The 15,304-nt window shown below is 44.0% G+C and overlaps 1 protein-coding gene across 2 annotated transcripts in view; it reads right to left on the bottom strand.

Moving 5' to 3' along the window:
* Positions 1-7,673: 7,673 nt before the first annotated feature.
* FMO4 (flavin containing dimethylaniline monoxygenase 4) overlaps positions 7,674-15,304 on the bottom strand; it is a 28,144-nt gene continuing 20,513 nt past the window's right edge. For both annotated transcript variants that reach the window (XM_008535781.2, XM_008535779.2), the window contains exons 7-9: positions 13,873-14,225; positions 11,774-11,843; positions 7,674-9,768 (exon numbers count right to left, since the gene is read on the bottom strand). In XM_008535781.2, coding sequence (XP_008534003.1) covers positions 9,345-9,768; positions 11,774-11,843; positions 13,873-14,225 — 847 coding nt within the window. In that variant the 3' untranslated portion in view covers positions 7,674-9,344. The remainder of the gene's footprint in view (positions 9,769-11,773; positions 11,844-13,872; positions 14,226-15,304) is intronic.

Below are 15,304 nucleotides of genomic sequence, written 5' to 3'. Positions count from 1 at the left end.
CAGGCCCCATCCTTAGGGGCTTTCCAAAACTCACTACATTAACATAAACTCAGGTGTGGTTAAAAGGGGCTTGTTATGACTAACAAGACATCTTTATCTTTCATCGCTTAGGAAATTTCAAAAGCTTTAGGATCTCTGTGCCAGGAATGGATACAAAGACCAAATATATATTTCTTATTATAAACCATAATATCAAACACACCTGAGTGACCTCTCATACAAATTATTTTTATTTAAACTTTGACTTCTTTTCTCCCAGTATGTTAAAGTCTGTATAAGGAGATCTGAATAGGAAGAGCTCTTAGGTTCTTAATTAATAGTAATAACTCCTTAAATTTGTTGAAATAAATCTCTAGGCCCAAGATGGAGCCACTCCTGCCTGGGGTGTCACGTCAGCAAACCAAAACTTAGATAACTTTCTTGTCCCTGTAAATGCTCCACTTGACCAGAAATGAAGTATGTGCAGTCAGTCAAGCCAACTCTGGGCTCTATACTGTGTTTATTTCCTTGTTCCTTCTCACTGGAACCAGGGTTAACGATGCAGCCCAGCAAATCAGATATTTTCTATTTTTCTCTTCCTTGTTCTTTATTCCTTATCCTGTAAAAACTTCCTGCCCTCTGCCCAGTTTGCTGTTCTCCCAATGGAAACGGTCTGCTTCTTGAAGTTGTTGGCCTTAAACAAATAGTCAGCCAGTAATTTCTCCAGTAAAAATGGGTTTATTTGTGATCAACAAAGAATTGCAATTTGGGATCTGCAACAATGGTGAACCATGGGCAAGTTCTGAGCAACAAGCAGGGGAGAAACTTTTTTATAGAGGGGAAGAGGGCTGCTGTGAACATAGAGTCCACTGGAGGAATTGAGAGTTTGAAATATAGTGGCTTTCCGTTTACTGAGTTGTGACAGTCTTTGTCTGAGCTGTTGTTGGGCGAGAAGAGGAAGTCTTTCTTCTTCCTGCCGGGTCAGCCATCCTCCCAGGGCGTGAGAGCTCCCCCTTCTGGCCTCCCAACTCTATTTTAAATGAGGTTTCTGTTTATTAATTTTCACAAAGTTTTAAAGTTCGTGTCACCTAAATTGTCTTCTTTAATCATTTTTAACACATTTGAATCAATTTCATATTTAAAAATCCACTTTCAGAAAAAAATATATTGGGGCCGGCCCAGTGGGGCAGTGGTTAAGTGCACACCTTGCACTTCGGCGGCCTGGGGTTCACCGGTTCGGATCCTGGGTACGGACATGGCACCACTCAGCAAGCCACGCTGTGGTAGGCATCCCACATACAACATAGAGGAAGATGGGCACGGATGTTAGCTCAGGGCCAGTCTTCTTCAGCAAAAAGAGGAGGATTGGTAGATGTTAGCTCAGGGCTAATCTTCCTTGGGAAAAAAAAAAAAGAAAAAATACATCTTTAGATAGTGAAGATGATCATTCTGACTATGGGAAAATGTTTCTAGTTACAAATGAAAATTATTTCTCTAGAAGAGTCAAGCTGAGTAAATGTTGATCTTAGCATGTAACTTGGATAGAAGACATTATATATGAGTGGTGGTAAGAAACATATGCAGAAGAGAAGGAAATTGGATGTGGACCCAAGTTCCAAAGTGGACTCTGGAGCACTGTCTGAATTCTAGAGGCTGACTTTTGAGGCACAGTGGCTGGGTGGCAAGCTCACACTCGGCTGAAGCAGTGGCTGGCACTGGAATATCCAGTTCACTGATGAAACTCAGCCCTGCAGAAGTTAAGTGGCGTTTAGTCCTTGGGCATCAAGTAGTCAGATGATGATACTTTCCACTTAGGAAGTACGTCACTGTACTGTGGTTCTCCAGCCATCGGGAAATGTTTAGCTTCTGTAGAGGACTGATTTGAGCAACTTTGTGCAGAAGTGTTCAGAGGACGGCTGAACACCAGTTAGAGGGGAAGTAACTGCATAAAATTTGGAGGACGGACAAAAACTCAGTTCCATCCATCCATCCATCCATGCAGCCATCTATCCATCCATCCAACTTCAATTGCTTGTTTGCTTGCTTAATTCACCACGTACTTATCGAGCCCCTTCTTTGTAACAGACATTGCGCTAGGTATGGGGATATAATGGAGAGCAAAACAGATGTGGTCTCTGTCTTCCTGGCACTTACAGCAGAATGATTGTGATAGATGCTAATTAATTAATAATTATAAATCTATAATTACAAATTGTGAGAAGGATCCTGAAGCAAAGACATATAATACCGTGAGAAAAAATAACAGGGAACTTGATCTAGCCTGGGGATCAGGGCGGCTCCCCTGATGAAGTGTTTGAGCTGACGTCTGACAGAGGAGAAGGAGTTAGGAGAACGGGGGGGAGAGTGAGCCAGCTTGTAGAGACGTGCGAGGGGGGCCAGTTGTAGGATCTCTTCCTGATTCTGCATTCAGCTTGGCGGGCTGAGTCAGCCAGGGTGGGAGTATATGCGCCGTGGAAATCCGCAGACGCTGCAAACTGCCTCTTTTTTTTTTGAGGAAGATTAGCCATGAGCTAACTACTGCCAGCCCTCCTCTTTTTGCTGAGGAAGCCTGGCCCTGAGCTAACATCCGTGCCCATCTTCCTCTACTTTATATGTGGGACGCCTACCACACACAGCATGGCGTGCCAAGCGGTGCCATGTCCGCACCGGGGATCCGAGCCAGTGAACCCCGGGCTGGCGAGAAACGGAACGTGAGACCTTAACCGCTGCGGCACCGGGCCGGCCCGCAAACTGCCTTTCTTTTGGAAAGTCGTTGCAAGACATTTGCCAGCATCGCCCTGGGAAAAAGGGAGGTGACTGACATGTGTACTGATCACCCACTAGGACTCAGGCTCTGTGTAAATACCCGATGTATTACTTCATTTAATGCCCACGATAACTCTGTTAGTAGAAATATTTATCCCCATTTCATAGACATAAAATGAGACTTAGAGAAAGAGAGTGAATTTCCCCAAATCGTTGAGCCGGAAAGGGACCTGGTCATATGCAAACCCAGGCCGCTCTGGCTTTACAGTCCCTGCCCTTTCCCCTGTACCCTGCTGCTGTGACTCTGGGGCAGTCGCAGGCACCAGGCGGGCCCTTCTCGCCAGATTTAATTGGTTGCGGAAAAGACTTATTTAGAAAAGTCCTTGTAATGGTTCTCTCACTTCTAGGGTGTAAAAGTGTACTTTTCAGAAGGTATAAACATAATTTTTTTGCAAACATAGAATGAACCCTTGTCAAAGATTTAATCATTAATTAGTGAGGGAACCAGTACGACGGTAAAGTCAGTTCAGAGGGCATTTTAAGGAACTGGGTATTTATAGGCAGTTTAATAAAGAATTGTTAGAATATATTATCTAATTTAGAAACGAAACTGATTAATGTTTTGCAGGGAAATATACCATAACTTTTGGGATTATCTCTTCTACTAGAGGGAAATTATTTGCATCTTCATTGGACTTAAATCTACACGTTAACATAGCTTCATAGATTCTGAGTCCCTGATTAATAGCAAATAGAAAAGACAGAAAACGGTAAATTCTCCCAGAAAATGAAATAATCCTTATGAGGATTGTTAAACCATGCTTCAGTGTGACATTGAAAGGGCATGCAGGTATCCTCTTGGCCTCATTTCTGTGTTTTGTATATTTCTTCTTCCAAAGTGTGAGCAGGTAACTTTCATTCTAGCCTGTGTATCTGAGGTGGTAAGTTTAGGTGGGTGCAGCTGATGAGGTTCAGGACACATGCCCCAAATATGGTGCCTTGGCATATTGAGTATCTTAAGCTGGAAGAGTTTGAGAAAATGGTGGAAGCAGGAAGGTCGCATCCCCCACCTTCTTCCCTGAAACAGTCATGAAACTCCCGTGTCTGGTGCCTGCCCTGAATGGAGGAAGGAAGGCATTCTTGTCACCAGAGACAGGGAATGTGGGGCTGAGAAATCTGTACAAGCAAACCCTGTTAAACTAACCCTTATTTTCCTAGTGACTTCTTCACCACTTACTACCCCTAGCCCAAACCCCTCTGTCTCACCAATTCTTCACAAATTTATTGTCTCTTTGTCTAAGAGGTATAAAAACTTCCTGCTCTGGTCACTTCTTCGGGGCTTCATTTTCTTGTGAAGCTCCCATGTATGTGTAAAAATTCAATACAAATTGTGTGCTTTTCTCCTGTTAGTCTGTCTTTGTTGGTTTAATTTTCAGAGCCAGCCAGGGACTCTAAAAGGGTTGAGGACAACTTTTCCTCCCCTACAGTGATATGTGGGGAAGTGCAGGGACTCTAGAGGGAAGCTGTGCCTTGGTTGGAATCATGGTTCCATCTCTCTTAGTAGCTGTGTGACCTTGGGAAAATTACTTAACCTCTCTTCTTCAAGTTCTTCATCTGTAAAATGAGGATTATAACAACTGGACTTACCTCCTAGGTTGTTGTGAGCATTAAGGGGTGAGGGGAGCTCGGATTAGGGTGAAACCATAGAGTCATCGCCTGTCAGCCTTTACTGCCAGTGGATCTCTGTTTCCAAAGCAGAGGCAATATAGAGAGTAAGTTGTAGGTGAAAGTATGTGGATAATCCTTTAAGGTAGGAAGCTGATAAAATAGCAAGCCAATAAATTAAAAGAAAGGAATGTGATAGTCGGGTGGTTTTTATTTCGCATGTCAATGATGTACCAGTAAAGATCGTGATTCCAAGGGGACACTAGGAAGTGGGATTTAGAAGTACAACCAAGTGGCAACGTGTACAGTGTACAGGGTTGGGGTCTCAGAGTCCCCACCCCTAAATAGTACCTAATTTCCTCACCTGAGTTCTGGACAATTTATCAAATAAAACAAAGAGTAAGGGTTGAGTCCAAAATATTCACTTAATTATTGATAGAGGTTAAGCTAGAATATATGGGGCTGCCATTTATACCCCCATCCTGTGCCTGGAGCAGAGGAGAACATACGTTCTCTGTAGGCAGGCTCACTCCCACCAGAAAGACTGCAGAGCTGGTGGGGGAGCAATTATTCTCCCCAGATTTACCAGACAGATGAATCACTGCACCTGCCCAGACCCAGAGGCGGCGAGGAAGCGATGGAGAGAGGCCCAGGGCCATACCGACTGAGGTCCTTTCACAGGAGGAAGCATTAGGAGTGGGGACAAAGTGTATCTGGGAACATACAGGATCCAGAAAGAGCATGGCACATTTCACAGAGAGGTGCAGAGACCACGTGGACCACCCCAACTCTCTGTCTTGCTACAAGCAATATTGCAAGGAGAGTCAACTCCTGGACCCTGTTTGCTCAAGTAAGAGTTTAGTCTTATTTTTCTCTGGGGAAGTTTGAAGTTTTGGAGTATAAGAAAGTTATCTTTAATAAACAGTGGCTGTTGATCTCTCTTCTCTCCTGCTGATTTAGGAGAATTGACACATTTCTTGTACCTAGAAGTACAGACATTGGACCTGCTGAGGGCCCCATGGACCTCAGTGCCATTGCTCTAGTCATCAGACTATTCTCAGAGTCTACTGAAAATAAATTTGAGAGACTTTTTTTTTTTTTTGATAAGGAAGATTCACCCTGAGCTAATATCTGCTGCCAATCTTCCTCTTTTTTTTGTATGTGAGCTGCCACCACAGCATGGCCATTGATAGATGAGTGGTGTAGGTCTGCACCCGGGAACTAAACCTGGGCCACCAATGTGGAGTGTGCTGAACTTAACCAGTCAGACACTGGGGCTGCCCTAAATCTGGGGGACTTTGAGAGAACTGTTAGCCTGGGCAAACCCAATTCAATTCAATGAACTGCTTTATTGAACTGCCTTTCATCAGGCTTCTTTCCGCTCCTGCCTTCTAAGAGTGCATAACCTAGAAGAGATGTAAGGAAATAATCACAAGGAGTTTTCTTATCTGGGGATTTGTTATCTGAATCTCTCAAGTTACAACATTACAGGAAAGTGAAATTGTCATAATACACAAATATTCACTAGTGAATATTTTCCTATTGTTCTTCATTTCCTTTCACTCTCCTGCCCCATCCCTTCCACTCTGTCACATTTTCTTCTTACAGGTCTTCTAACACAAAGCTTCCCACCCACTGTGCTGGAGAAATTGGTCCCCTTAGCCCTCAGGTAGGCCAGGTTAGACCAGGACAACCGGAGCGCCTGGGCGGGGGTCTGAGACCAGGAGCAGCCTTTCCGACAGCCTGCTCTGCATCGTCTGGTCAGGGGGTCAGCACGATGCGGGGATGCTGCATTTGATGCTTTCCCTGGCTGCTCTGGGGTTTGAGCTGAACCACCTGAGCATTCACTTTAGCAGGACCTGCAGAATGTGCCATTGCCCACTGTGGACAAGGGGCCGTGGACTTGCTGGCGGAGTTGGTACAGTGGGTTGGTAGGAACGGTGGTGGCGGTGGTGGGTGGAGTGTTGAGGGGGCATGGAGTTGGTGGGGTTTCCTGGCGGTTGCAACTCCCATCCCATCTTCACATATAATAGGTAATTCTGTGCATTTGTGGCCAATGCACCTGCAGGGTGAATGCTCTGACCAAGCGCACCCCGTCTACTAGTTCAGGCCCCGTCTACGAATTCGCACTGTCTTACTTGAGCTACTTGTTTTGAAAAAGTTTGATTGGACTGGAATCTATTCCTATGATACAAAAGTCTTTTAACGTTATGTTTATTAATAAAAGAAAAGTTACATTCTTTAAATATTTCAACTGTTGTGATTTTTTGAATGGCTATGAAATGGTCTTACATTATTTTCAGACTAGCTTATGCTAACTTGAAGAGATTGTCCTTAAAAATCTTAATTAGGGGGGCCAGCATCATGGTGTAGTGATTAAGTTTATGTGCTCCGCTTTGGCAGCCCGAGGTTTGCAGGTTCAGATCCCGGGTGTGGACCTAGCACCATCTGTCAAGCCACGCTGTGGCTGTGTCCTACATACAAAAAATGGAGGAAGATTGGCACAGATGTTAGCTCAGTGGCAATCTTCCTCAAGCAAAAAAAAAAAAAAGCAAAAAACAAAACTTAATTAGGAATTATGCCCCCACCCCTCCAGTTTATCCCACCGTGGCATACAAATAGCATCATTTCTATGTGCCACGATGTGAGCCAGGTTGGAAGGTGTTGTTCTAACATTCCTGCTTCATGTTCTCCTTGCTGATCCCTCGGCCCGAAACAACAGCCTTCCGTAAAATATTCACATGGGCTATAGCCTCACTTCTTGCAAGATCTGCTAAGGACATTTCAAGAGCATCCTATCTAACCCCCTAGCACTCTCTGTCTCTTAAACCTACTTTATTTTTCTTCATGGCACTTATCACTATCCATTTGTATTGTTTATTTTCTACCTCTCACACTGGATTGTAAATTCTGTGAAGCCAAGGATGTTTCTCTTTCTATTCACTGCTGTGTCCTCCTGGTCTAGAATAGTGCTTGGAACACAGTTGGTGCTCAATAAATATTTGTTGAATGAATTAACGAATTAACAGAATTAATTCTGGAGTTAGTGCTTTCAGTCAGCTCACACGGCTCCCGGTTACTACAGAGCTGTATTTACTCTAATTGCCATATGGATTGTCTTTTTCTTATAAAATGAGCTGTTGGTGGACTGTCCTGGTCCAGGTGCATGGCTGAGGAAATCTGAGATAATTTATCACGTTGGCGAAAGAACAGAATGTGGGTAGAAGAGGACAGGCGGGGAATGTCAGCCGGTGAGGCCACTGTTCAGTCATCAAATATTTATTTAGCAATACTTTGTATCAGACATTGTTTTATCTGAACAAGACATGGTTTCTCTCAGGAACTCACCACTTATAGGCAGACAGACACAAAAACAAAATTATACTACAGTAAGAAAAGAGCAACAACAGCAGTACCTGAGGGGCATTCGCTATGCAGGGTGGTCAACTCTCCTTTCAGGGTTCAGGGCAGGCTTCACAGAGGGAGAACACTGAGCTCTCTCTTGAAAGACAAATAGTCAGGGGTAGATCCTTGTGCCTGGCAGAGGCAGCGGCTTGTGCCAAAGTGAGGAGCTATGACATTTCGTTGTTTGGTAGCACTGGGTGGTAGAGTTTGAGATGGGGTGGTGGGGAGCTGCAGGACAGGATGCTGGCGACCTGGGCAAAGGGACTCATCATGAAGGGTCTCCTCTTCTAGGTCAAGGAATTTGGACTGTTATCTCTAATCAAGGGAGAAACTGAAGGACTGTAAACTGGAAAGCAACACGTCTGCGCTGGATCCTTCCGTTTGCCGTTCCACGTGCACCGTCTGTCATCTTCACTCTGCTCCGTGCCTGAGGAGGCTGAGCTCCACGGACGACATCAGTTGGTGTATTAGTTTCCTAGGATTGCTGTACCACAAGTACCACAAGCCAGGTGGCTTATTCTTTCACTTTTCTGGAGGCTAGAAGTCTGGAATCCAGGTGTTGGCAGGGTTGGTTCCCTCAAGAGGTTTTGAGGGAAAGTCTGTTCCATGCCTCATTCTAGTTTCCCGTGTTTGCTTGCTTGGTGATCCTTAGATTGTAAACACACAATGGAATCCTCCACCACGTCTGTGTCTATCTGTCTTATCCTCTTTTTATAAGGATATCGGTCATATTGGATCTAGTGCAAACTACAGTATGATCTCATCTTAACTTGATTCCATTGGCAAAGATCCTATTTCCAAATAAGGCCACATTCCCAGATGTCAGAGTTAGGACTTGGATATGTCTTTTTGGGGAACACAATTCAATCCACAACAGCTAGCAACCTTGCCCTCTGAGTTTTGATTGGGTTAGAACATTGGGGAGCAAGGGCAGGGGATCAGAGAGAGGGAAGAGAATAAGGTCAGGCAACTTATTTCCCCAGCTCTGTACTTGTGGGGGCACCCCAGACTGCCTTCATCTGTCAGCTGAAGGTCATAGCTCTTGCGAGGTGGCCCTTCCACATTGTCAATCTCTCCTTCTTTCTCTCATAATTGCTTTCACCCCCTGCCTCATTAGGCCTAGGGATGGTAAAAATACCTCGCTGTTACCAGTCTGGGGGTATTTCATTATCCATATGATTTCTCTACAATCTGCCAAAATCTTTTAAATAATCCCTATATTAAAATTTCCACAAATTACAAAGTTTGAGTGCCGTCTTATTCCCAACCAGGATCTTGATGGGAACAATGACAATATTTTCATTTTAGAATAATTGCTTAGGTAGCAGAGTAGGATAAGGATTGGAAAGGGAGGCAAGAAAGGAGGTACTGAGACCAGAGAAGAAGGTACAATGATTCAGATAGGAGGTGACTGGACCTGACCTTGGGTGATCGCAGCTATGGTGGCGAGGAGAGAAGGGTTGCACAAAATATCAGGAGACACGATTAACATGATTTAGTGCAACCCTTGCGGTCAATCAGATTCATCCTCACCAGATACTAACTGGTAAATAAGGGGAACTTCTATCCTGTAGTTTATCTCGCACCAATTTCAATAAAGGTGAAGATCTGAAGACCAGCAGAAGAGAGGCAAGTAGGACAGACGCCCCCCAAGCTTTTAAGTAATGTGACATGGAGACAGGCTTGGAGGAATCAGGAACAAATCGAGTTTTTAAGGGTTTCATCGTCCTGTCCCACTGGGTCAGGATGGCATTTCTGGCTCCATCCCATTTTCCAGGGCCTGTTAGGCGATACTGGTAAGGAGTACATGGTCCAAAAAAGACTTCCCAAGCTAGTCTGGGATCCTTGAGGAAGAGAAATGGGACATTGGGCTTCGCGCCTATGCAGGCAGCAAGGTCATCCAGGTAGGAAATGAAGTCGAGTTTGTCTTCACTGGTATCTTTCATCATACCCCTGAAAGGGAAAAAAGATGGATTGCTTCTCATTTTCAAGTTATAAGAGTCTACCTCTCTTCCCACCATTTTGTTGCTTTTTATTGGAGTCCAACTATGTTTGGAAATGTTCTTCTATGTTGGAAAGAAAAAAATAAGAGGAGTTTATCTACAGAGGGTACTTATGAGGGTAATTAATTTTGTTAAAGGAGATAGTTAAAGGAGGCAATTGGGAGAGGAGCTTTAAATAATGTTTCAGATTCTTGAATTTGATCTAAGCATAAAGTCTGATCTGTCCAAATATAATGGTTGTTCAATGAATGAACATGATCAGAAAGCATCACATATATGGCCACCTAAATTATTTTTAGTGATGTTAATTGGGAGTTGGGAGGGCTGTACTTGGTGTACCAGGACTGAACATGACACAGATTTGAGTATATGAGTACAGTGTATGATATATCTGTGTAAGTATAGTGTATCTGAAAATATGAGTATAGTGTATCTGAAAGCTTTACTCCTACCTATTTCTGTTGTTAGTAAACTTTCATGGTGTCCCAATGTCGTTCATTCACTCGTTCAATAAATAAATAAATATTAAGTACCTATCATATGACAGGCACCATCAAAGGTGCTGAGGGTCCAGCAGTAAATAAAATGAAGTCCTTGCTGTCAAGGAGCCTATATTTTAATGGGGGAAATCAACAGGCTGTGAAAAAACAGCAAGGGGATATATATCAGGTGGCAATGGGTATTATGCAGAAATATAAAGGAGGGTAAGGGGGAGAGGCAATGATGAGACTGGATGGGTTGTCATTTTATACGGTGTTGTCGGAGAAGGCATCTCTCTTATGAGGCCATATTTAACCAGAGGGAGCCTGCAGGTATCTGAGGGGGAGAACATTCTAGTCAGAGGAAATAGTAAGTGCGAAGTTCTGAGGGGGCTATGCTTGGCGTGCTGAGGACCAGGGAGGAGGCTGGAGTGACTGGAGCCGTGTGAGTGATGTCGGAGAATGGTAGGCGATATGGGCAAAGAGCTAGCTGGTTGTTCTGTAGAGCTGCGGAGCTGCAGAGAAGCTTCTGGCAGTGAAATCGGAGGCAGCAGAGGGTTTTGAAGAGAAGAGCAATGTGGCATGGCTCATTCTCAATGTGGCGTCAAGACAATAGCCACAGTGGAAGCAGGGAGACCAGATATTGGGTGACAGCAAGTGTCCCGGTGAGAGATGACAGTGGCCTGGTCCGGGGTGGCAGCAGCAGGGACAAGAGAAGGGTCTGGATTTTGGATTTATTTGCAGGTAGGAACTCATGGTATTTTCTGATGGGAGTGTGAGAGAAAGAGGAGAAAGGATCCCTCCAGGGCTTTTGGCTGACCCACTGGAACGGGAAGCCATTGACTGAAAAGGGGAAAAGTCTCAGAGCAGCTCTTGTGCAGGATGGATGGGCGGGCACCTGGTGGAGGTTGAAAGTTCATTTTTAGACGTATTAAATTGAGACGCCCAGTACATATCTTAGTGGAGATATCTAGAGCGAGCTGGAGTTCCAGGGAAGGATTTGGGCTAGAGACACAAGTTTGGGAGCCTTGAGTATACGGTGGCATTTGAAGCCATGGTCTGGGATGAGGCCACTTAGGAGTGAGTGTTAACCGAAGTGAGAAGAGCTCTGAGGATTAAGGTCGAGTTCACCGATTTTTAGCAGTGAGGAAGAGGAGACAGCAGTAAGCGCAGAGAAAGAGCATCCTGAGAGACAAGAGAACAAAGACCGAATGGAGTTGTGGGTTCAAGTGAAGACATGATTGTCCTCTGCTGGGGACCAGCTCTGTGTTCCACTGGGGTGACCTGGTACCCCCACCTGACATGCCTAAGGAGAGTAAGGACTGAAAACATATTCTTCTGACCCCCAATGCAGTTATCGCCAACCCACCATACTGCTTCTCTAGGAATGGCTTTTATGTTGAGAATCTTGTTTTCTTCTTTTTTTTAATCAGAATATATTGGTAAGTTTCCCCTGTAGTAAGCTATATTTCATACCTCTCTGTGAGCTGCTCCTTTTTAGTAATCTCAGCCATCAACTTTTGGGATGGGGGTATCTTACAGAGTCCTGTGAGAAAAATCGAAAACAACACTAAAGTCACATGTGGCTTTTCCTTTGAGTTCTTCTCCCGGTCATTTCTGGCCTCCCACTGCTCCAACCTCAGGACATGAGGTAGTCAAAGCTTAGAAGGGAATCGGAGTGCAGAGGATAATTTTCTGGAGATAAAATCCTCCTCCAAACTCACTTACCCAGGGTTCTCTACAGCCAGAATTGTGAGGATGGACGCCTTGTGGCCCAGTCCTCAGCCTGCACTGCACTGGTCATCACTGGCCATCGCACCGGCTCTTCATCTGCTCTAACATTATATATGTTTATATATTGCATTATTATGTTATATTGTTTATATATCTCCAAGTTGTATTTGTGTGTGTGTGTGTGTTAATCCTATTAGTTGGTTTAATGGTAACACTTACAATGACCCCGTTTTTATAACCCCACTTTGGCATGTCTTCACTTTTTTCACTTGGGTACCTTCGCGAGTAGGGGCTTGGTGGTCTCAGTCTCACAGAGGCCCCGTCTGCTTGAGGCGAGAGGACGTGCCTGTTCCCAATCTCCCATCTACAGTCTCAGCCCCTGGACCCTGCTCTTCTGGCCGGTCCTGCCCCTTCGGGTGCCAAGTGCCCACCCCAGGGTGAGAGGTCAATATCTGCACAAGATAGGCCCGACTTAGCTCTGTGGTGTACTTGCCACTGGGGTCATTTCATCCTATGAAAAGCCAGCAAGACTTTACGTGGTGGCTCCTGGGTTGCCTCTTGGGGGCTCTCTGTGAAGCACTTCCTCCTCTGGGGCCATCTCGTCGAGTTTTGTTTTGTCAGCTCTTTCATTCTGATAAGCATTTTTCAGCTCATTATAAAATACTTCAAAAAAAAGTCTTCTGTGGTTTTAGTGGAATTGGATTTAATTGGCCATGAGGAAATAAAAATTTGTGGCAATTTAATGAAAGGCTGTGGAATTTTTCTGTAATGTAAATAAATGAAGTTTTCTAACCTCCTCCCCCTCCTCCTCGCTCACCTGCCCCAGACATTCAAACAACATGTCTGCCCACTTAGGAGAACACACAGTGTTTAAGTGTAGTTGGTATCTCTTACATTTGCACAGTGTGATGGAAGTCAGAACTGCTTAGTGCTTGTTACGTGCTATTTATAAATTACTGGTGATTATTTTTATTCATTAAGGACAAAATTCTGCCCAAGGATAGCTGGTTGGCCCAACTGTGATTGCTGTTTATATTTAAAAATCATACAAATGCAATTCTTTAAAATGCTTACTAATCTGAAACTTGCCCTACTTTCGCGAGAGTGATAATAACAGCGACAGGAAGAACAGTAGTGATCCCCTCCAAGCATCTGCTGGGTGCAGAGGGTTGTGCTAACTGCTTTGTAGACATCATCCGCTTACGAAATCCTCGTGAAAGAGGCCTTATGATCACCATTTTATAGACGAAGGGGCTGAGATTTAGAGAGAGCCTGCAAAGCTGACGAGTTTCAGAGTGGGATTGGACCCCGGCAGCCCTGACTCCACCGCGTGCGCTCCTCCAGTGACAACCGACAGCGGTTACTGACCAGCGCCTAGAATATATTGATGGGCATTTCTTAAAGGTCCTTATCTCCTCAGATCCCAACTTTAGTCACAGTGGATATTATTCCAATATCTTTCTTTGGAAGCAATATAAAATTCTACTTCTAGCAATAAGTGGAAAGGCTTAGGAGTAGATAGACTAGAGTAGACTGGAGTAGAACAGAATAGAATAGGATCCTGAAGTTTCCAATAATTTCAGTTAATTTGAGAAATGTGATTATATTCTGTCGTCCAAAGTCATCCCATCTACAGAGTTAAAGCCTCTTTTTCCACTAAGTCACATTAGAGACATAAACACACCCATCGTAACATTACACATATATAAAACTAATTACTCATTGAACTTTTTTTGATATGCTGGTTGCTTTAGCTCACACCTGTTTGATTTCGGCTAGATTGCAGGGCTCTAATTTGAAGACTCAGTTGACCACATGGGGCTTTAAATAGAGTCAGGTACCTTTGAATACTCGTGTGGCCCATCGTGCCTGGAGCTCCGTGGCTGATAAAATGGATCCTTTCAGGCCGATGAAGCCAATGAGAGCGAGCGTTGCCCTCTCCAGGTTGGAAGGCAAGATCTGCTTGTACAGGAACAACTTCTTTGTACAAAGGCTTCTGAGCGGTTCTTCAAAAAAGGGAAAAGAAAATGTGTATCCCGTGGTGAAGATCACCGTGTCAATGTTTCCTTCCACCGTCCCGTCTTCAAAGAGAGCGGAGGTTTCTGTAAACTCCTTCACGCTGGTTTTCATAGTGACTGTCCCACAGAGGATGCAGGTTGGCAGCTCGTCATTCACAATAAATTTTGGTTTTTTCCTTGGACACAGAGGAGAAAATTATTCATTGTAGTGATATCTATGAGACACCTCAGCAAATATGTATTTGGTCAATTCAGGGAAATTGTCTGCCAAGTCAAGGCAGTAAATTGACCACCGTCTAGCTCAAAGTCCCCTGACTTACTCTTTCTAAAACATGTTTTGCTTCCCTCTTTCCAATAGAAGGCATGTGGAAAACAACTAAACCTACTCTTTCCTGCCTGGGGTTTAAAATCCTCTGTCTCTTGGAATTAATTTCTGGAGCAATGCTTTTCTGGGAGTGTCAGGATCGAGTACACAACAACCAGGTGATGATCAGTTTCGGGTCTCACATCACCTAGGCCTCAAAGGATTGATATTAGGCAAAGAGAAAATTAGGAAGAAACTTTTGGGATAAAAATCAGAAAGTCTGAATCTATTTTATATACTGATATTTCATAATGAACATCATTCCACCTAATTATAGCAGACATGAAGTCTTCATAAAATTTACATATCGTATCATCTGTTGTCCTTAATTTTCCTTATGAGTTGAAAGATATATTACCAAAGAAAAATAATTAGGTCAAGAATATAATAAAAATTGCATTTAGAGCCATCCCTGATGGCCTAGTGTTTAAAGTTTGGTGAACTCTGCTTCAGTGGCTCGGGTTAGGTTCCTGGGTGCAGAACGACACCACTCGACTGTTAGTAGCCATGCTGTGGTGGTGGCTCACATAGAATAACTAGAAGGATCTATAACTAGAATATACAACTACACACTTGGGGTTTTGAGGAGGAAAAAAAAAAAAAAGAGGAAGGTTGGCAATAGATGTTAGCTCAGGGTGAATCTTTCCCAGTAAAAAAAAAAAAGTCACAATTAATGACCTCACATGCATTTCAAAGGTTTTCTTTTTCTTGCCAATTTGTAACTCTATATACAGAGGTATACTAAAATATATAATTCCAAGGGCTGGCCTGGTGGCACAGTGGTTAAGTGTGCACATTCTGCTTCGGCGGCCTGGGGTTCGCCAGTTCAGATCCCAGGTGCGGACATGGCACCGCTTGGCAAAAAGCCATGCTGTGGCAGGCGTCCCACAT

Source organism: Equus przewalskii, chromosome 23, assembly GCF_037783145.1.
Source record: "Equus przewalskii isolate Varuska chromosome 23, EquPr2, whole genome shotgun sequence".
NCBI lineage: Eukaryota > Metazoa > Chordata > Mammalia > Perissodactyla > Equidae > Equus > Equus przewalskii.
The sequence above is the reverse complement of the archived record's forward strand: the minus strand, read 5'-3'. Positions and strand labels throughout refer to the sequence as shown.